This window comes from Bos taurus, chromosome 7 (assembly GCF_002263795.3).
Source record: "Bos taurus isolate L1 Dominette 01449 registration number 42190680 breed Hereford chromosome 7, ARS-UCD2.0, whole genome shotgun sequence".
NCBI lineage: Eukaryota > Metazoa > Chordata > Mammalia > Artiodactyla > Bovidae > Bos > Bos taurus.
Genome location: NC_037334.1, coordinates 80,753,017 through 80,775,235, shown reverse-complemented (window position 1 = coordinate 80,775,235; position 22,219 = coordinate 80,753,017). Strand labels below are relative to the sequence as shown.

General features: G+C 38.4%; 1 protein-coding gene across 3 annotated transcripts in view; it reads right to left on the bottom strand.

Moving 5' to 3' along the window:
* The window catches only part of MSH3 (mutS homolog 3), a 182,616-nt gene that overhangs the window by 156,361 nt on the left and 4,036 nt on the right, over positions 1 to 22,219 (bottom strand). For all 3 annotated transcript variants that reach the window (XM_024994619.2, NM_001434983.1, NM_001102305.2), the window contains exons 3-8: positions 17,043 to 17,260; positions 15,531 to 15,737; positions 12,518 to 12,634; positions 11,995 to 12,112; positions 10,053 to 10,198; positions 6,678 to 6,844 (exon numbers count right to left, since the gene is read on the bottom strand). In XM_024994619.2, coding sequence (XP_024850387.1) covers positions 6,678 to 6,844; positions 10,053 to 10,198; positions 11,995 to 12,112; positions 12,518 to 12,634; positions 15,531 to 15,737; positions 17,043 to 17,260 — 973 coding nt within the window. The remainder of the gene's footprint in view (positions 1 to 6,677; positions 6,845 to 10,052; positions 10,199 to 11,994; positions 12,113 to 12,517; positions 12,635 to 15,530; positions 15,738 to 17,042; positions 17,261 to 22,219) is intronic.

Here is a 22,219-nt window from a genome sequence, read left to right as displayed (position 1 = left end):
AGAAAGAAAAACACCAATAAAGTATACTAACACATATATATGGAATTTAGAAAGATGGTAATGATAACCCTATTGCAAGACAGCAAAAGAGACATAGATGTATAGAACAGTCTTTTGGACTCTGTGGGAGAAGGCGAGGGTGGGATGATTTGAGAGAATAGCACTGAAACATGTATATTATCATATGTGAAACAGATTGCCAGTCCAGATTCAATGCATGAGACAGGGTGCTCGGGGCTGGTGCACTGGGAGGACCCTGAGGGATGGGATGGGGAGGGAGGTGTTCAGGATGGGGAACAGGATGGGGAACACATGTATACCCATGGCTGATTCACGTCAATGTATGGCAAAAACCACTACAATATTGTAAAGTAATTAGCCTCCAACTAAAATAAATAAATTAAAAAAAAAGAAGTTTCATAAAACAATTCTTAGCTTATCACATACAACACACCCATCTATCTTTGACTCTACACTACTGTACTTCATTTTCTTTCTAAGTGGTAACTGTAACCCACAAAATTGTTTTCACAGTCCACCAATGACTTGTGACCACAGTTCAAAAAGCACCTCCTTGATGTGGCAGGTGCAGGCCTCCCCAGGGACACAAACCATCTTAAAGGTGTCAGGTGATACTCAGCCCTCCCCTGGTCTCAATGGCCCCACCAGGTAAGGACTAACCCTGTGGTATGGCCACGGTTCAACACGCAGATCCACTGATCACGCATTCTTCTCCCCAACAGCCTTCCTGTTAGGGCTGGGGCAATCCAGAACGCAATCTAGTACAGCATGTTCAGCGCCCATGTCCACTCCCAAGAGGTGGAGAGCCCAGCTCAGCCTGGCCAAGAAGAGCTCATCAGAGCTGAAGGTACAAAGTAAGAGAAAGCGCTCACGATGGTGCTGAGGAAAAGAGTCCTAAGAACTCATCAAGAGTTTTCTGACCTCCTATCGTGTGTGGGGCTCCCAAACAAGCTTGTAGAAATGCCATCAAGCTCAGTATTATGTATATTAAATCAAATTAGTGTTGCTGTTGCCACTTAGTCCTGTCCAACTCTTTGTCACCCCATGGACGGTAGCCCACAAGGCTCCCCTGCCCATGGGAACAGAGTCTTGTCCTGGTAGTTGGAAGTCTTATGGTTGACTATTTTGAGGTTACGGAATGGATGTCAACCAATATGTTATTTTGTTTTTTACCTCTGACCCAGTTGCCAGTTACCCTTCATCAAGCAGCAGATCTCCAGACACAGATTGTTAATTCACCCAGGAATGGAAGGTGGACTTTCCCCATTGGCTGTGCTTTTAAAATTATTCTAACATGCATAAACTTTAGGCGATACCAAAGAGTAATAAAAACTATTTTAAATTAGAGAAAATATCCAGGAAGCAACGTTCATTCATACTCAGAAGAATCTCTAGAATAAGATCCTGACTAGAAGCACTTCTGCTCTGGGAAGAAAGTGCAGACACACTCTTTCCCCTCTCTTCTGCTAAGTACAATTCCCTGCACATTACACATAAAACAAATAGAAGCCAACTCTGGAAGACGGACAGAGAGCAGACCAGCAGGGAACCTGAGACCTGAGGAGTGACGTGGAGGGGAGTCCGCTGGGCTTACTTTTGCCACATACAGCCCAGCTTTGGAGGTGAAAAAGCTGACAGTCTCCAACAGGAGCACACAAAAAGGCTCTAACAAGCCTGCTCTCCCCAGACAAACACGCAGGAAAGAATTTTCGATAGCCAAACAAGATAGAAAATTCTTAGACAATAACCACCCTACTCCAGTCAAACACCACAGAAAAAAATACAATCTGACCCCATCCATACTAGCAAAGGCCAAGGGGGAACCTAGACTGCCTTTCTCACCAGACTGATAAATGGGATCAACGGATTAGGGTTAGTTTTTTGCCAAATGTATCTTTCTAAATGCCATGCAATTCCAGAAAATTTTAACAGCGTCAATATTGTAAAAAATCAACACACAGCACAGACCCCATCCTTTGCAGCAGATGGACTACAACTGTGTCTCCCTGCCTCATCCTGGTTCTCTGACTGGCTCTTTATCCCCGCCCTTTCTGCAGCTTTCGATTCTTCCCCCCACTTCCAGCTACTGACAGGCTCCCAACTCCTCGGTCTCCTCCTTTTCTCTGCACACTTTCTTCCTTTATGGGAACTGTTGTTGTTTTTCACTAACTCTCCCGTGGAGGCCTCTTTTCTGTCATGCCATTCCTTTGCCCAGAGACCCAACTGTCTTCCTCTAGAGTTCACATCCCTTGGCTGGACTTTATGGTCCTTGACTCTCTTTTTCACCAACTCTCAACATGAAAGTTCTCCTCCAATCAGAAGAGTCTCCCCTCTGTCTTCACACCTCTTCTAATATTTCCAGCCTGTGTGGCTCAGAGTTCGTGTCATTTCCACACATACACAACATACCATCCTTCCCACTACCAATTCGAAGCCCCACAATCCTGCAAAGGTCCCCAACCCAGCCAACCTCCTCCACAAGGCCTTCCTTGGCAGTGCCAGGACGCAGGAAGCTCTCCCTCACCGTACTCAAAATTGACCATCATCTGCTCTGTTCATCTGACTTGCCTTGAAAATCAGTTTCTTTGAGAACTAGTAAATATTAATTAATATTTGTTTATGGTTTTCTTTTATAACCATATAATATCCCTAAGCTAAAGTGATCTTAACTGCAGTTAACACACTGCTTAAAAATCATTGTTTTTCCTTTGCTTCTTTCTAAAGAGAAAATGTAAGAATGTGTACATTCTTACAACAAATGGAAAAGATAACAAGATAGTAAGACTGATTTCCTAAGAACCAAACTGAAATCTTAAAAACACATTTTACAGAAATGATCTATAAATTTTTATATAAATTATATATAAAAGATAACTCACTGAAGAAAAGTCAATAGTTTAATATTATTTAGAAATAATTTTATTTTTGTACTACCTTTGACAAGAATTCATTCCAAATTATCATACAATACAAAGTAATTAAGTCTTTATCTAGACACACAAAAAGTGAAGCTTTCCGTGTCTTTACATCGTTGCTGCTGCTGCTGCTGCTGCTGCTAAGTCACTTCAGTCATGTCCGACTCTGTGCGACCCCATAGACGGCCTCCTACCAGGCTCCTCTGTCCCTGGGATTCTCCAGGCAAGAACACTGGAGTGGGTTGCCATTTCCTTCTCCAATGCATGAAAGTGAAAAGTGAAAGTGAGGTCGCTCAGTCGTGTGCGACTCTTCGGACCCCATGGACTGCAGCCTACCAGGCTCCTCCGTCCATGGGATTTTCCAGGGAAGAGTACTGGAGTGGGGTGCCATTGCCTTCTCCGTTTACATCGTTAATAGACAATAAAAATGAAATGCTTTTGGCGCCCTCTTGTGGTCAAAGTATAAAAATATAAAACAAAAACCCCCCAATACATACTTAAAATGGATATTCTGTAATTTCAAGCCATTCTGGTTTTTCTCACAAAGCTTTATTATTTATTCTGTATTAATAAAATATCAACCATTAACGGGCAGAAACTGCTAGTTTTATTTTCTGGTTTAAAGCGAAAAAAAAAAGAATGAATCTGAGACACAAGAAACTACTCCTCACTGCTTAAAGTGAAATCGTTCAGTCGTGTCCGACTCTTACCGACCCCATGGACTGTAGCCCACCACGCTCCTCCATCCATGGGATTTTCCAGGCAAGAGTACTGGAGTGGGTTGCCATTTCCTTCTCCAGAGGATCTTCCCAACCCAGGGATCGAACCCAGGTCTCCCACATTGTAAGCAAGACGCTTTACCGTCTGAGCCACCAGGGAACTTAAAACAAAGATGATACCAAAAAAAAAAAAACCCACAAACTTTTCTCCTTGACATCAGTTCAATGTTATATTATTTACTATAGTAAATATGAAACAGACTTTTGGCAAGCTATGTTCTTCTTACCCTAATTAAAAGCATTCTCTATCCCCATTGCTAACTTTTTTTAAAAAACAAGGCCAGGAAGGCTAAATTTTATGAATGTTAAAGTGGACCCACTAGCATTCAGAAAGAAATTAAAGTAGAACCACACCTACACAGTAAAGGAAAATAAAGGAAAAATGAGTTAGAAGTCAAATGTAAAAAAAAAAAATTTAATAATAAATTGATTAAAACAAAATATAAACAACTATGTAAGCACTGTCAGAATAAGGAGATATTTCTACATATAAAAGTAATGGACTGTTCCAGTAAGTATGAAGAACTTAATTGGTCTAGGCAGTATACTAAAAATAGAAAGAAATAGTGATTAAAATATAAACAAAAATGTTTTTTCAAGAGTCAAAAAAAAAAAAAGGAAATACCCAAGGAGCAAAACCAATATGGAAACAGCTGCAAATGGAGATGACGCCATAAAGGACCATGCACAGACAGTAGAGCATGAAGTTCCAACACACTTCCAATAGCAGTTCCAATGGAGCGCAGACGAGAAGCAGTATCACAAAAGACAATGGCCGACAGGAATAACAAAAAGAACAGCTTCCATCTACACAGAGCCTTCTATGCTGGCACTGTTCAAGCGCTTTATATTAACTTTTTATATTTACTCTTCACAACAATCCTAAGAGGTAAATGCTCTTACTTTTTCTATTTTAAAGAAAAGGAAACCAAAGAACAACACAATTGAGTGATTCACCCAAAGTCACTAAGGGGAAAGTCAAGTTTTTCAACCCAAACTCTATGTCACAAGAATCACACTGTTTCACTGTTTGACTTTTGAACGTCTATTACTCCATTCTGTCCGTAGATATAGGTCAGCTTTAGACTGAACAAAAATGTGGATTAATCATTGACTATGTTTAGTCCATTATTTGAGTAAAATAAAAATTACATGTGGTTAGTAACACAGGGAAAATTACATGCCCCCTATGCTACTGGAGAAATACAAATTAAAACAAGACAAAGGCAGTTATCAAATTTGGTAAAACCTACATATGACACCCATACTATCTTTGGTATGCCAAATCACTTTTGAATCTTATCTGATGAGTAAACATTTATGAACATCCTCAGGCAATGCTGCCTACCAGCCAAAAAATTCCGTTTTGGTAATGTCTTTGTGGAATGTTTGATGTTTTATTGAATTCTGCCTTTAAATGAAAATCAGAAAAATGAAACTGTTGATTCAACTGATCAACTTTAGGCTTACATCTAAATTAATCAAATATATACTCAGTTACGAAGGAAAATTAAAATTAAAAACATAAAATATGGGAAACACAGTTTTAGAAGACTATCTTAAAAAACTTCTGAGATTTTATTAATTTTTTTAGCTCTCCAAATGCAGCATCCCTTATCAGTCTACTTGTCTGACTTTTGATTATTCAAGTTTAAACACTGAGAAAAGGATTCAGAACAAAATACAGGAAATTCATGCAAAATTTTCATCTATCCAATTGGCAGAAATTATTTCAGTGATCACTTCCCATGCTACCAAGGAAAAAAATATATAGGAAATTTTAAGTTAAAAATTAAAAAAATATAAAACTGACTTTGCAATATGAATCTAAATTTATAAACAACAAGAAAAAGGATAAATATACACAGAAATAATATACCAAAATGTTTAACAGTAGTTATCTCTGAGTTATAGCTTACTATTATGTGTATGGGACTTTTTTTATAACTCTCAACTTTTCCTGAATGAATATGGATTAGTGTTATAATCAGAAAAACACATTATGAAAGCTACTCTGAAAGAATTTTAAGTCAAAGGAAAAAGGAACATTCAACTCAAAGAACAAAGAAACATGCAGAACTTCACCGAATCATTCAGTTTGATTTTCCAACTGATCTGTCAACCTATTAAACATAAATCTTCGTGGGTTCACCTGGCTAAAGTCCAAATTCCTCAGTACATAATGTCCTCTTCACTGGAGCCTCAGCCCAACTTTCCAGTCTCTTCCCACCAAACTCCTTGGGGAACAGCCCAGAATCGTCCCACCCAGGCACCTTCATGTCTGTCACATTCACGCTTTGTGAATCCAGTTAGGTCTGTACCATCTTCCTCCCCCGGTGGATTATAGACGCTGCAGACACATGGCAAGCACATCTTCCTCCGTAGGCCATGGTGCCTAGCACACGGCCTCATCAATAAGAGGAGTGACCACAGATCTAGTAAATTTGACTACTGGACTCGGCCACAAATAAAACTTGCAGCAAAAATATGGCATTTCCAAAATTACATAAACTTTCTAAGAAATGATTATCTCCAGAAACTGAAGACCAACTACCAGATAATCTCATTAAACAATACCATAACCCCTTCCTTATCAAATAATACCATTAAATATCACTGCTGCTGCTGCTGCTAAGTCGCTTCAGTCGTGTCCGACTCTGTGCGACCCCAGAGACGGCAGCCCACCAGGCTCCTCTGTCCACGGGATTTTCCAGGCAAAAGTACTGGAGTGGGGTGCCATTGCCTTCTCCGTTAAATATCACAAACCCCTTTAAAAAGAGAAACTTCTAAAGGCCTACATTAAGGTGACATTATGGGTAATTCTGTTTTTTGAAATTTCCACTACTACGATGAAATATTTTTATACATAATACCAATTTTTAACGACTTTGATAGGTATTCACTTGGGAATCAGATCTAGGTTTCAGAATCCACATTATTTTCCAGCGATGTGCCAACTCACCTCATAGCCGTGACCCTGTGGATGAGCGTCTCTGTTTGCTCCGACAAGTCTGACGGAAGCAGCAGCTCCACTGGCTGCAGGCACAGGATCCGAGTTTCGAGCTCTGAACGGGAAGCGGAGTCCTGGAAACTGTCGAACACAACCTCACCTGTGGCGGGCTGTACTCCCTAAAGACAAAAAAAAGCAGGCACAGAAAATATATTTTTCCCCATTGTAACTACGGCACAGTATTAATACACATGGAAATAGTAAAGACGATACTCATGAGTGTGTACTTGAATTTCTAAAGTGTTTGAAAACCTGTCTGCTTTCCAAGACTCTTACATAAGAAGTCAGATTCACCAATATTTAAACTACGCTAGATGGGACTATAGACATCCTGAGTCCAGCCAAATCCTGGATATAAAACACAGGATGAAGCGACAATGACAAGTCACCAAACCCTCCTGGGCCTCAGGGCCCTCCTCTGTAAGTGGGAATCAACCAGGTTACTTCCCTCACAAAGCTCTTGTGAGGGTCAAATCAGAAAACAAATGAACACTTTGTAAGCTGTAAAGCGCTGTACATATAGTAGCTGTTATTGCTAAAAGTAATCAGTGATATGCTCCTAGTACCCTGGCCACCAGAGGAGAAGTAAGTTACTATTTTGTTATATAAAGTGAATAAATAAAAAATGCATTTTTTGCAAAAGACAAAATCGAATATAACAAACTCTGACTAAACCCCATGTGTACTGTCTATCCAGGGAAATAACTATGAGAACTGAAAGCCACTTGCATCACCCCAAGCCAATAACAGCAAAGAAAACCTGGAAAAGATTACAGTTTGGAAAAGAAGAAAAAAATTAAGTCATTTACTCATAGGTCGAGAGGCGATATAGTGGTGGAGGCAAGATTCACATGGTCTGACTCCAAAAGTCACACACCTATTCATTACTGATAATTAAGAAAGGCACGGGGTCAGTTACAGACTGCATGAGCGAACAGGAGGAAAAATAACCTCGCTACACTCAGACACGGCTGGTGGAAAGTCAACTGACACAACGTCTTCGAAAAACAGCCTGGCATTTTCTAGGAAAGTTGAAAGCATCCTGTAAAAGTATCCTGTAACTCAGCAATTCCTCCCCTGAGTTAAGAAACTCAGGCACATGCGTATCAGAAGCCACGCATTAATACAAAAATGTCTATAGTGTATACTTTGTATAAGCAGAAACTGGGAGGAATCCACTTGTCCCTTAGTGGAAGAATGAATAAACTGTAAAATGAAATACAGCGTGGCAACAAAAGAACTACTAAGGTAACACATGCAAATAAATCTCTTGTACAAAATGGTAAACAAGCACGACCCCAAAGGAGTAAACACAACATATTTATATTAATATACTGCTTAAGGTGGCAAAATTCGATCAAAAAGCGAGGGAATTATTATCTTAAAGTCTGGATTATGGTTACCTCTGGAGGCAAGGGGCCCTTCTGTGAATGGCGTTATATTTTTTAAGCTGGGGGGCTGTCTCACATTACATTGGTAATTTTTGATTTATGCATTTTTCTTTTTTTTTTTAATCACTCATTCTTGGCTCAAGGAAGTTCCTTAATTCTAGCCCATAGGGCTTCTCTAGTGGCCAGATAACTGAACTGTAAGTACATGAGCATACATACTACTCCCAATCTACAACCCAATCTACAGTTGGGTTTATCTCCCAATCTACAACCAAACTTGTACAAAAGCTACTTCCAGAAGTTCAAGTAATAAAGGTATTGGCCAAATTCCTCTTTGCTTTTTTAAGCAGAGAAATGGTCTATATTATAAAACCTGCAACGTCTGCTACTCCATGTGATATGAGACACTGATAAGCCCACAGGCAGCCTATAGATAGAGCGTCTGATTGTATTGGCGCTACAACAGTAAAGCCTTTGATTTCAGACTAACTACCAGTATCCAAAGGATGACTCCTAGGTAGACTGGGGAACATGTGACACTCATCACAACAGGGAAACACCCAGCAGGAGCAGCGTTCAGGAAGATGAGCTCCATTTCAGCCACACTGAATTTGAGGGCCTCATCCAGTGAAGAGCTGGACATGCACATGGAATTCTGCTCAGTGTTTCTGGCAGCCTAGGTGGGAGGGGAGTTTGAGAGACAATGGACATGGCTGAGGCTCTCTACTGTCCACTGGAAATGATCACAACATAGCTATACCCCGATGCAGAATACAAAGTTAAAAAAAAAAAGTCCCAAGAAAATGACTGAGATGGAAACTATCAATTCTCCTTTCTTTCACATGCCAGTTCACACACTGTGTTCACTTTGGCAAGATGCCAAACAGTATTTCTAAAGCACAAAATAGGAGTTGTATACACAATCAGCTCTGCTCCTTAGACTAAGTTCCAGGTAAGTATAAAATAGCACATTACATCTGTTAAAACTTAAAAGCAAATAACTTTACTATTTGTAGATGGGTTCAATTGCCTGCAGCTAGATAAAAAGTGCTTCTCAAGGATTAAAAAAAAAAAATTATTGAGAGTCCCCAATAGTAACGCTAATTCCCAGAGAGAATGGCTTATTGTTAAGCAAACATGAAAGTTAGTACCAAGTTATGCAGCCAAAATGAGGTATCAAAAGGTATTTTGGAGACATTTGGGCTCTAAGAATTTTTACTGATGTTGTAGCTGGTTGCAAAAGTTCAAAAATATAAAGAGAATGGGTTATTACTTAGGCAAGGAGTCCTGCTTCTGCTTAACAGAACAGTGGAGTCTAACAATAGTTCCAAGAGGCCCTTAAGTCTAAGATTTTAAGCAGAGTCCAAATAGGTCTCTAAATGGGCAAATCTGCTCATAAACTGCCAGAAGGCAAGATCAATAAAACTATGATTCACAAACTATACTCACCTGGAAGACTGGTTATAAATATTCCTCATGTTTATTAAAAATGGAGTTTTGAATTGGCCAGTTATAACCCTTAACTACCCTTTTCTCTAAAACTAGACATGACAAACTCATAATTGTTTGCCTTTAACTCCAAATCTAGAGGAAATTTGTAAAACCCTTTGTTATCCACGTATGTGTTGACGTAAATGTTTTATTCTGCTATCTGAACACTGTTTGCATACATGCCTATCACAGTGTCTATCTTCAGCCCTAAACTACTAGAGCACATGGACAGAAGACGACCTGGATCCCTCCAAAGCACAGAGTGCCAAACAGTCATGCAAGAAAATTTACATTTCAACATATAAAATTAGGAGGGAAATGTTTTTCTAGTACAAGTACTTGAAGACACAACTCATCAGATAGCCTCATTATAAACCATACATTATTACTCATATTTAAAGATACCATGAACGTATCATTCGCTCTTCACCTACAAAGTACTTACCACAATTCCAATGGAAACGCTCCCCCTTTTTTTGTCTTTAACGTTTTCTTTGTTTTCACAAATGCACAGAAGATAGCTGGTAGAAGTATCAGTCATTACCTCATCGACATTTACAGCATCATCCAGCTTGACTAGAGGATTCACATGTAATAATTATTAAGGAAAAACAAATGCTACATTCCCATGAGCTTTTCCTCCTTAAAACAGTAGTTTATTTTCCTGGATATTTTTGCTCTATACAAAATCTTCCATACAGCATTCATTCTTCTGATTTACTCTGATTATAGTTACAATGCTGTATCTTCCCTAAGATATAAGATTCATGAGAACAGACAACTATTATCCTCTCACTTCCAAAAGGCCTGGAATATACCTCAGATCCTATGGAAGCCCAAACATAATCCTTGAATCCTTAACAATCCCATAAAGTTTAATTCCACAAATCAAAGCATGAATACACTAAAATAGTGTAAATTACTTCCCCTACTAAAGTGCCTAACAGCTCTAAGACATAACAAGAGAATTTTTTTAAAAACGTGAGAAAACCAAAAAAGAAAACAGAAACATACTTGTGTGTGTGTGTGTGTGTGTAATGAGTCCATTAAATGAATTCTCAGGAATGAAAGCTGTTTTTGGACATAGTCAGTCTGGGAACATCCACTTTGGGCATCAGCTGATAAGAGAGTAAAAGAGAAGCGGGAAGGGGTGCTGTTTTAGAAGCAGGCTTTAAGAAAGAGACTCAAGTTTGGGCAAAAGAAACAACAGAATTACCAAGTTCTTACAGCCTGATCAGCTTAGAACGATACAGAGTTGTTAACAGTTTGGGGTCCATTCTGAGTGATAACTGTTCCCTATTCATGATATTAACAGAACAAAACAGCTTTCAGAATGTGGGTAGAAGCTACGTAGGACTCTAAATAAGCAGATCTAAATAAGCATATCTGTAATAAAAATAACAGAAATACTACTGTCACAGAGTGTCATTTAAGACTTTATCCCTACATTCTGAGAGACCTGATCCCATCCCACAGTAAACAAAGCGCTTCCTTATCATATTTTATATGTAATTATTCAGTTTTTTAAGTTGACAAAATTTTATGACTCTGCTGTTAAAATCATGTGGCTTCAAGTAACTCATTGAACTGATAAATGACCAAAAACTGGGGACAGTCACTGTATATACTGAAGATTCTTACAAAGTGAGAAACTTACAATCCATTTTCAAAAGTAGTAAAATTCTTGTGACACTGACAATTAATGAAAATGACCTACTATAATCTTTTATAAGCAGTTAACTGTGCGTTAACTTTGTAGTTTTCACATTGTGAAGTTAGTAAGTTATTTTGTAGGTCTCACTGAGGAAGATGTACAGGAGTTTGTAAGCCCAAGCAACTAGCCACTAAGGACACAGGCCTGGGGAAGATGTAATTTCACATCAGTTGCTGACTTGCTGTCATCATTTACCAGGCTCTCTTTTTTTCTCTTAAAATATGATGACCTCTTCTTTAACTGTGGCATTTGAAAAATGCCTCTTTCTAGCCAAAAACCAACCCTTCTCTCTTCAGTTATCATACTAATCAAAGGTCCAAGTAACCATACTGCCTCATCTCATCAAAAACGTACCCAGTTTGCAATGGACATGTACAGACTGCTCTATCTAAAATGGATAACCAACAAGGACCTACTGTATAGTACCCCTGGAACTCAGCTCAGTGTTCTGTAGCAGCCAGGTTTGGGGGAGAATGAACACGTGTATGTATGTGGCTAAGTCCTTGGCTGTTCACCTGAAACTACCACAACACTGTTAATCAGCTTTATCCCCATACAAAATACAAAGTTTATTTTTTAAAAAGTACCCAATCGAAGAACAGTTTTAAAAAATGTTATTTAAAACAAAGGCCTTGTAACATTTAAGAAAAAAATTCCTACTCAAAAAGGATATCTTCTCCAATAAGTGTAGATTTTGTATAAAGAGCAGTCAGTTTCCGGGAAAAGAGTGAGCTTTTGTTGTCCCCAATGGCCTTTAAAGCAGCTGTTTCAGTTTGCTTCACAACTCCCACCTTCAACAAAAGTAATAAACACTGCATGTTAAATACGATGGAAAATTTGTTAAGACGACATTATTTCTAGAGTTTAGAAGTCTAATTCTGAAACATTTAAAATAACAAACTAGTCCACAATGTCCAGATGTAGGACTTAAGTTTAAGTAATAAGTTAACATAAGGACCTTACAAGTGTGGATAAATCACTAAGAAACACTCCAACACACAGTTGAAAAAATTTTTTACCCTAAATATCTAATATGTTAAAAACTCATGAAAATTAAGTGCTAGTAATTATGACAAACTTTAATTTCTCAAAAATGCCCAATTCCAAAACCAATTTCAGCCTCCCACATTAGAAACGCCTCCCTCTCCAGAAGAGACTTCAACCCCCTTTTCGCACAAATTGAAGCCAGAGCTGACCTTATATCCTTTGGCCACAAGGCGGCGTACATGAACAAACAGTCGGTGAGTAGGTATGCTTGCTGTCATAAAGTTGTGATCTAAATGGCAATAGATATTGAGCTCGCGCGCTGCAATCTAAAAAAATAAAAAAATATATCAGTAAGTTTCTATTTAAAGATTCCCTGTGTGGTGTTTGTACACTTTGTTAAAAATCCATCAAGGTATATATTTAGGATTTGTGCACAGGACTGAAGCGACTTAGCAGCACAGCAGCAGCAGCTATCTATGTGGTACGTCAATACAATGTTTAAAAGACATTCCCTGCGCAGAAGCCTATGGTTTCACCTTTTTTTTTTAACAGTGTCCATGGCCTAAACTAAAGGCCAACATCTATATCTATGAAAAACTTAGAAAAATATGATACGTTTTCTTTTATGTCCTTATTAGCGATTATCACGGAGAACGCAATGGCATCCCACTCCAGTACTCCTGCCTGGAAAATCCCATGGACGGAGGAGCCTGGAAGGCTGCAGTCCATGGGGTAGCTGAGGGTCGGACACGACTGAGAGACTTCACTTTCACTTTTCACTTTCATGCATTGGAGAAGGAAATAGCAACCCACTCCAGTGTTCTTGCCTGGAGAATCCCAGGGACAGGGGAGCCTGGTGGGCTGCTGTCTATGGGGTCGCACAGAGTTGGACAGACTGAAGTGACTTAGCAGCAGCAGCAGCAGTGATTATCAGGGATTAGCGAAGTGGCTTAGTCGTGTCTGATTCTTTGCGACCCCATGGACTACAGCTTACCAGGCTCCTCAGTCAAAACCTTAAAGTGCTAAACTTTTCCCTGTGCAAAACAGAGAGCATGAGAGTGTAATGGAATAAGAATCTATTACTTAGCACATGCAAATAATTGAAAATTAGGAGATATGAAAGAAGCACAAGCTGGAATCAAGATTGCCGGGAGAAATATCAATAACCTCAGATATGCAGATGACACCACCCTTATGGCAGAAAGTGAAGAGGAACTAAAAAGCCTCTTGATGAAAGTGAAAGAGGAGAGTGAAAAAGTTGGCTTAAAGCTCAACATTCAGAAAATGAAGATCATGGCATCCGGTCCCATCACTTCATGGCAAATAGATGGGGAAACAGTGGAAACAGTGTCAGACTTTATTTTTTGGGGCTCCAAAATCACTGCAGATGGTGACTTCAACCATGAAATTAAAAGACGCTTACTCCTTGGAAGGAAAGTTATGACCAACCTAGATAGCATATTGAAAAGCAGAGACATTACTTTGCCAACAAAGGTCCGTCTAGTCAAGGCTATGGTTTTTCCTGTGGTCATGTATGGATGTGAGAGTTGGACTGTGAAGAAGGCTGAACGCTGAAGAATTGATGGTTTTGAACTGTGGTGTTGGAGAAGACTCTTGAGAGTCCCTTGGACTGCAAGGAGATCCAACCAGTCCATTCTGAAGGAGATCAGCCCTGGGATTTCTTTGGAAGGAATGATGCTAAAGCTGAAACTCCAGTACTTTGGCCACCTCATGCCAAGAGTTGACTTATTGGAAAAGACTCTGATGCTGGGAGGGATTGGGAGCAGGAGGAGAAGGGGACAACAGAGGATGAGATGGCTGGATGGCATCACTGACTCGATGGATGTGAGTCTGGGTGAACTCCGGGAGTTGGCGATGGACAGGGAGGCCTGGCGTGCTGTGATTCATGGGGTCGCAGAGTCGGACACGACTGAGCGACTGAACTGAACTGAACTGACACAGTACACACAAATGATAAACCTCCCTGGACAGAGGGCATCTTTGAGAAAGTGAAAAGAAAACCCCATGGTCTGGTTAGCTAATCAATGACACACGAGTGTTAGGAATGTGGAAACATGTAGCACCACCTGATTCCCTACTTTTTTCTAAGAAGCATCATGGCAGACTTTGCTGGTGGTCCAGTGGGTGAGGTCCTCCTGCCAACGCAGGGGACCTGGGTTGATCCCTGGTCTGGGAAGATTCCACATGCCATGGGGCAGCTATGCCCGTGCACCACAACTACTGAGCCTGCGCTCTAGGGCCCAGAGGTCACAACTACTGAGTCCGCGTGCTGCAGCCACTGAAGCCTGCTTGCCAAGAGCCCATGCTCCACTGCAAGAAGAAGCTTTTGCATCTCAACGAAGAGCAACACAACTTAGACTAAGACAGCAAAATGACTCATATTCAGAGACCTGTAAGACTTCACACACCTGTTGGTAGGCTAGCAGAGTTAATGTGCTCATCCTTTGAGATTTAACTATGTTCCTGACTAAGAAAATTCATAAAGTAAAGGTAAGGAGAATTTCATACGTCTCAGTTTTTTTTTTGGTGTGAGTCTTCATTAGGAATACTCACATGACTATGATTCATTCACTATTTGGTTCATCCACAATCAACTTTTGATGGATGAAAGACACTAGGTAAGCACCACGGAGAATAAGTATGAACATTCCCATCAGAACCACTCACTTCCTTCTCCACAAATTTAGCATCCACCAAGCTTGCTTCTGTTTATATATAGTATTTACTTCAAATGAAAGCTTTAAATAGGGCTTCCCTGGTGGCTCAGGGGTAAAGAATCCATCTGCAATTCAGGAGACCCCTTTTCAATTTCTGGGTTGGGAAGATCCGCTGGAGAAGGGATAGGCTACCCACTCCAGTATTCTTGGGCTTCCCTGGAGGCTCAATTGGTAAAGAATCTGCCTGCAATGCAGGAGACCTGGATCCGATCCCTGGGTTGGGAAGATCCCCTGGAGAAGGGCACAGCTACCCACTCCAGTATTCTGGCCTGGAGAATTCCATTGACTCTATAGTCCATAGGGTCGCAAAAAGTCGGACACGATTGAGCAACTTTCATTTTACTTAAATGAAAGCATTTTTAAAAGGCAACTGATTATATTAGCTTTTTCATAAGGTCAGAAAGCGAAAAAAAAAAAAAAACACTGGAAAATATTAAAGGCTGGACAAGAAAATCATGAAATAATGCCTATGAAAATAACTTACCTCTGCATCTTCCCCAAAGAATCTATACTTATATCCACATTCCACACACAAAATCGCATCTTTCTGCTGCTGCTTCATTTCTAAGTATTGTAATTCTAAGGGTGTGTAGATGCTTTTAGTCCGTTTGTTAGATGGTTTAGAATCAGAAGTTTTCTGTAGGTTTTCATAACTCTTTTGTGATGGTCCCAAATGGCTGAATGTCTTGTCCTGGCAACCGAAAGATTTTTATAGTTTAAAAAGTATTAACCATAATAATAGTTCGAGAGAGAAAGAGAGAATGTAAATTTGGCACAAAGCTAATAATTGGTGAATCCAGGTGAAAGGTTTACAGGAGTATATTGTACATTTAGGCAAATTTTCTTGCACGTTTGGAATTCTTTGAAAGTAAATGACTTTAAAAAATTGAGCCAAACTAAACTATTACTTAATGTCTTAAACAAATTGTGAAAGCCTAAAATAAAACAATTTCTTTTTTTTTTTTTGGCCAGTTCATGAATCTGGAATTTGCAGAAAGGGGTGTAAACTTCTAAAATCAAATACAAAATTGTGTTGGTCTGAGTATTCTTCTGAGTAAAGAATTCACAGTTTCATTAGATTTAAATGACTCAAAAAAAAAAAGTAAAGAACTATTTCTTTAATTCAGTAGCTCTCAACCATGGCTACACATTAAAATGAGAGCTTTTAAATGACCAAGTCCAGTTTTTCATGAACACCAAATAAACATGATTCTGATAAAGGGTTCTGATTATTGATTTTTTGGGGGGGGAAGTTCTGTTCTCCAGGTGATTCTTTTGTTTTAACTGACATATAGTTGACACACAACATCATGTTAGTTCCAGGTGTGCAACATGGTGATCTGACAATCAAATACATTATGAAATGATCAGAACTCCAGTAACCAATTGTCACCATACAAAATTATTACAGTAAGGTGATCTCATTTAAAGCTGGGCTTCACCACTAATTCTGAATTATAGATTTCAATGATGGATCAAGAGTTAAATTCCCTGATTTTGCAATGGTGAAAAACACTGATAGTCACAAAACAGTAGAAGAAGTAAGGAACCCATGTATTTAGTTAACTTTTCTATTTACTGTATCAGCCAAGCTTTCAACTAAAAACCTCAAAACATCTATTTCTATAAATTATTTACCATGATTTTCTAGACTAATCATGGAAACTATAAGGAGGACTATAAGAAAAGTACTTCTATTAATTATTAATAAAGAATTCCCCCCAAATTAGTGACTCCTAACCTAGGCTGTATATCAGAATCAGCTGGGAGGTTTTATTTTGTGTTGTTTTAATAAAACCAATCTATCCTGCCTTAATAGTAAATCAGAATCTCCAGGAATTAAAAAAAAATCTAAGAAGCAGAAGCTCCCTCAGCTGATTTAGATGATCAGCCAGGTTTGGGAACCCCTGCCCCGGGTAAACCCACAGAACTTAATGGCACTTGAGAACCCACCATTTTAAGTAACTGGATATCCATCCATATAAGAGTCACATACCTTTTGGCTAGTTTGGGATTTGGAATCTTCAGAAGAAACAGCATTCTTTGCACGTAGAAGATCAATATCCTCAAAATCAGTACATTTTGGCAGAACTGCAAACTTCTGAAGAGGTTCTGTCTGGACTCTATTTTGAGGAAGGGCAGAATCGCAGCAGAATTCTTTCAGTTTTTCCAGAGACTTTAAAACAGTCCTGGTCCTCAGATGTTTCTTGGGCTCTTAGCAGATCAGATGAAAATATAACAATAGTATTTTGTGTCATTATGTCAATTCATAATCAGCATAGGATTTTTACAGAAGGAGCTTCTCATTTAAGGCAAGAATCTAACTATAATGTGATAAAGGAGCACAGAAGACTCTTGACTAGGGAAACTGAAGAGCTCCATAGGGAACTCCTAAAGATACTGAAACCAGGAATTCACCAGGGGAACCCGAAAACCAAGCCCCAGGACACTTACCTTCCTGCCTCCATAGCTTGCTCATGCAATTCTCCCTGAAATGCCCTGGACCCCAATTTCCACATGTCAAATTGTACTGACTTTATCAAGACCGATCTCAAAACTACTTTTTCCAAGAAACTCTGCTAATTCTCCCAGTTAATAGTCATATTCTCTTTCCTCTGTGTTCCAGTAACAAAACCACATCTTTCTACAGCCCATATCACACGCTGCCAATTAGTTGTTATTAAGAAGCAAGCAATCCATAAAATAAGGAATACTATTCACATATTGGGTATTTATAATAATACATGCCAGAGTACATTTTTTTGCCCCTAAGAGCAATAAAATTCAGCAGTTACTTTTAAATATAAAGAAATGGGACTGCATTTATCATCTCTTACCTTTCCCATTAAGCAAAATACTCTGAGGACAAGAGTTATGCTTCACTTATTTCTAAAAGTTTAAATTGTCTCATATTCATATCCAAACCTCTTTTTAGGTATATACTTTATCCTGTCTGTTAACCTTATAGCTAGAAAAATATATATTTGAAATCTCTTTTCAAGTGTATATATTCATCTTATTTACGATTACTCTCCCCTTTCCAGGATGTATACTTGAATCACTCTTCAAAGGTATACTGTAAGTTTTTATATTACATAAGAACTTTTCTCCTATCTATACAAAAACACTTTCCCAGGGCGGGGGTGGGGTATAAGTCTTAGAGTTGTACTTTTGTAAAAAAAAAAAAAAGTATCTGAAACTGAAGTGTTAAAAACTGAGGTGAAGGAGCCAGGGACTCTTCTGACTACTGAATATTCTGTTCTTTTCTTTACATTACTTATGTTTTAAGTAAAGTTCATATTTCAAAAATTCCATGTTATTTCCACAAACTTCAGGGTCTGTTTGGCTGGATCTACAGCAAGGCCTTAGCATGCATGTGGTTAGACTCCTTGATGGCTGACTTTCCCATTTCTCTTCCTTCCATCCTTCCCCAGCCTCCTACCCCACTCTCACTATGCCAAGAAGATTCCCTCATGAAGCTCCATCCCTGAGTTATGCACAACTCAAAAAGGCTTATATTGGTTCAGATATGATCCTGGATTGAACTGGTTTTTCTGTATAACCTCTCTGCCACCCTTCCACATCTCTTAAAATTTGTTCTTTCCTTTTTCTATGTAGTTATCTTTCATCCTTAGGCTATAATGTCTTTTATGGGTGCACCTCAGCTCAAGAGACAGCAAAGAAGATATCCCACCCTTATTCATTTATATCAAGACATTATGATTCCTGAACCATAAAATAAGGGGAAGAACTGGTACATAAGAAATGACACAAAGTTATAATTTTTTCCTACTGCTCCCAGGGCCATCATATCTTGAGCCATCTAAAAGAAAACCAGGAGGAAATATGAACATGTTTATCTGTGGGAAGAATGAAGCTTACAGAGGAAAGCCACAATCTTTCATTGCCTTTCTCCCAGATATCTAAGAGAGATCTTTACACCTTATGAGGCCCTCAAGGGAAAAAACTAAATGGAAGCCCTCTCAAATAAAAAGCCCCCAAGAGCTATAAAACCCTTATGCCTCAGAGGAGACACAGATACAGGCCCCAGTTCCTTCATTAGGCCTTGAGGAAGACTGTAACCACTGAAAAACCTGACTGGTCAAAAACTGAGTACAGTGTGTGTGTGTGTGTGTGTGCGCGCGTGCTCAGTCGTGTCTGACTCCTTGTAACCCCATGGACTGCAGCCTGCTGTACTCCTCTGTCCATGGAATTCTCCAGGCAAGAATATGGGAGTGGGTTGCCATTCCCTTCCCCAGAGGCTCTTCTGGACCCAGCGATCAAACCCACATCTTGTGTGTCTCCTGCACTGACAAGTGGATTCTATACCATCTGAGCCACCAAGGAAGCCCCTGAGTACAGTGTGTGTGTGAAAGTCACTCAGTCGTGTCCGACTCTTTGCGACTGTATAGTCCATGGGATTCTCCAGGCCAGAACACTGGAGTGGGTAGCCGTTCCCTTCTCCAGGGGATCTTCCCAACCCAGGGATCAAACTCAGGTCTCGTGCACTGCAGGTAAGTACAGTGTATGATGAAAATTAAAAGGAAAATGGAATTGGGAGGCCAGCAGGGGGAGCTCTCCTGCACACCCAGTGTCAATACAGATCCCAAAAGGAAGAGACTTACCTTGTATCTCCTACAGAAGTGATACTACCTTACTACTACCAGAAGGAGGAAGATTTTCTCCTAGCCTAACAACAGTTCAACCAATGAGAGACTATCACAACTCAGACAAAGAAAACCCTCTATATTCTGAACTCCCAATTTCCTCTAATCAACTTTCTGTTTGTAACAAACCCTCCTAACTTCCCCTTCTCCTTTATAAAAAGTTTTCTCTCCTTAGCTTTGCCAAACTTGCATGCTATTTGCTATAGCTGCATGTCCTGTAATCTCTGCTGCCCCCAGATAAAGCCATTTTGCTGGTAAAATAATTGAGTTGTTTTTACTGTTTTAACAGTACCCAAACAAACCTTAGCAACCTCTATATTCTGCTCCTATATTTAAAACTTCACTTACACTATCTTGTTTTCTGAAGATGCCATGAAATGAGCCATCAAACTGGCACAATATGAGATTAAAACTTCGCAGCATTATCACTAGTCTCTGAGCCCTTAAGAGGATATACCCTAGAAATAAGGCCACTGGTTGCTGTCCCAAGACGTTAAATAGACCAAAACTTTCTTGCTAAAAATCTTTCACTGAAACTAACACTTTCACTGTTTGAGCTTTAAATTCTGTGTGCCGTAAAATGGAAATACATAATAGTTACTTTCCTTAAGACTATTCTTCTAGCTTTAGGTTATGAATGATCAGGAGGAAGAAGAATTATCATATTTTAAATGAAGAATTTTAATCTAGAAGGAATCACAGACTAGATGCTAAAATATAAATATGCCATTATAAACATATTTTAAAAAATCTGTACAAGAACCTGTTTTACAGATAAAATAATTCATCATCTTAAAAAAAAGGAAAAAAAGAAAAATCTTTGTAATATTACAAACATATTTTAAGTTGGTTAAATTAAACACAATGTTCAGGTAAAACCAATCTACACTAAGTCAGGATAACAGTTATCCTGGGTCGGGGGAAGGGGTTGCAGTGGGAGGGAGCACAGAGAGATTTCTGGGAGTCCTAGTAATATAGCTTGTTGATCTAAGAGACAGTTACAGAGGTGACTTCAGTTTGTGAAATTTATCAAGCTTATAATTCTCTACATATCTTAAACATCTATAAAGAATTAAAAACAACAACAAATCCATGTTCATAGATCTCAGGGTGTCAAGAACTGTCTGGAAAAACAACCTACAGCCAATGTTTTAGAGTGTTTAAGCTGGAAATACAATATTTAAACTTACACAGATAAAAAATAATATACAAGTCAAGCAGGATGAGGTCTTAAAAAGAAAAATAAACAAATTTAAGAGCCAGTTTCAAATCTTGTCTAACAGTAGAAACCCAGGTAAGCAATAGAACTTTCTCTTAATTTAAAAAACTTATTTTTTAATCTCAGTGCCTTTGTTTTAAATATTCATTCCCAACTGAGGCATGTTGTTTTAAACTTCTAAAGGTGATTTTTTTTTAATAGTATAAAATAAAAATGGAAAGTTCATTTGACAAAATTTTTTACCTTCTATAATAAGTATAGTCATTAGACAATACAAAAATGGGAATTTGGGGAATGGTATATTTAATTCCATGGAAAAATTTGATTTTTTTCATTAAAGCTAAGTAGCTTTATCCTCAGCCATTAAAAAAAAAAAAGAAAGAATGCCATTAGCAGCAACATGGGTGGTTACATTATCATACTGATGAAGAAAGTCAGAAAAAGACAAATATCATATGATATCACTTATATGTGGAATCTAAAATATGGTACAAATGAATTTATTTACAAAAAAAGAAACAAGACTCACAGACATAGATACAAACTTATGGTTACCAAAGGAGAGGTGGGTTGGATAAATTAGGAGTTTCGGAGTAGCAGATATAAACTACTATATATATAAATAGTATATACTAAAAATATAATATTATATATATAAAATAGATAAATAACAAGGACCTACTGTATAGCAACGCAACTATACTCAACATTATATAATAACCTATAAGGGAAAGAAATCTGAAATATATATAGGTATATACATATATATATATATATATAGCTGAATCATTTTGCTGTACACCAAAATCTAGCAATCTAAATCAACTACCCTTTGATTTAAAACATTTTACTTAAAAATTTTGATTAAGTAGCTTTAACTTTAGGATATTAGTGTGTAATAATTATAAATACTGGTTGATATCTTTTATAAAATGGTTCAAGGATAACCTGGCAATTATATGAATTTAAGGCAAATTTCAATTTGAACTTTCTGGGTACAGTTTAAAGGCATAATATCTGATACATTTTCCAGGTCCTTTTTTTAATTGTATATTATTTTTATATACTCTAGCTATATTTTCTTGTATCCTTAACTGATTTTGTAAAGTCCAAATTTATATAGTATTAAGATAATGGATATCTGTATTTCTCAAAATGCTTTTGAGACAGAGTTCTACACTATGTTTATCTGTAATTAATATTAATAACAAAAAGCAAGTCTGAATTTGGGGAGATTTTATTTATCAAAGTAGCCAGACATACATATACCACTGAACTGTACACTTT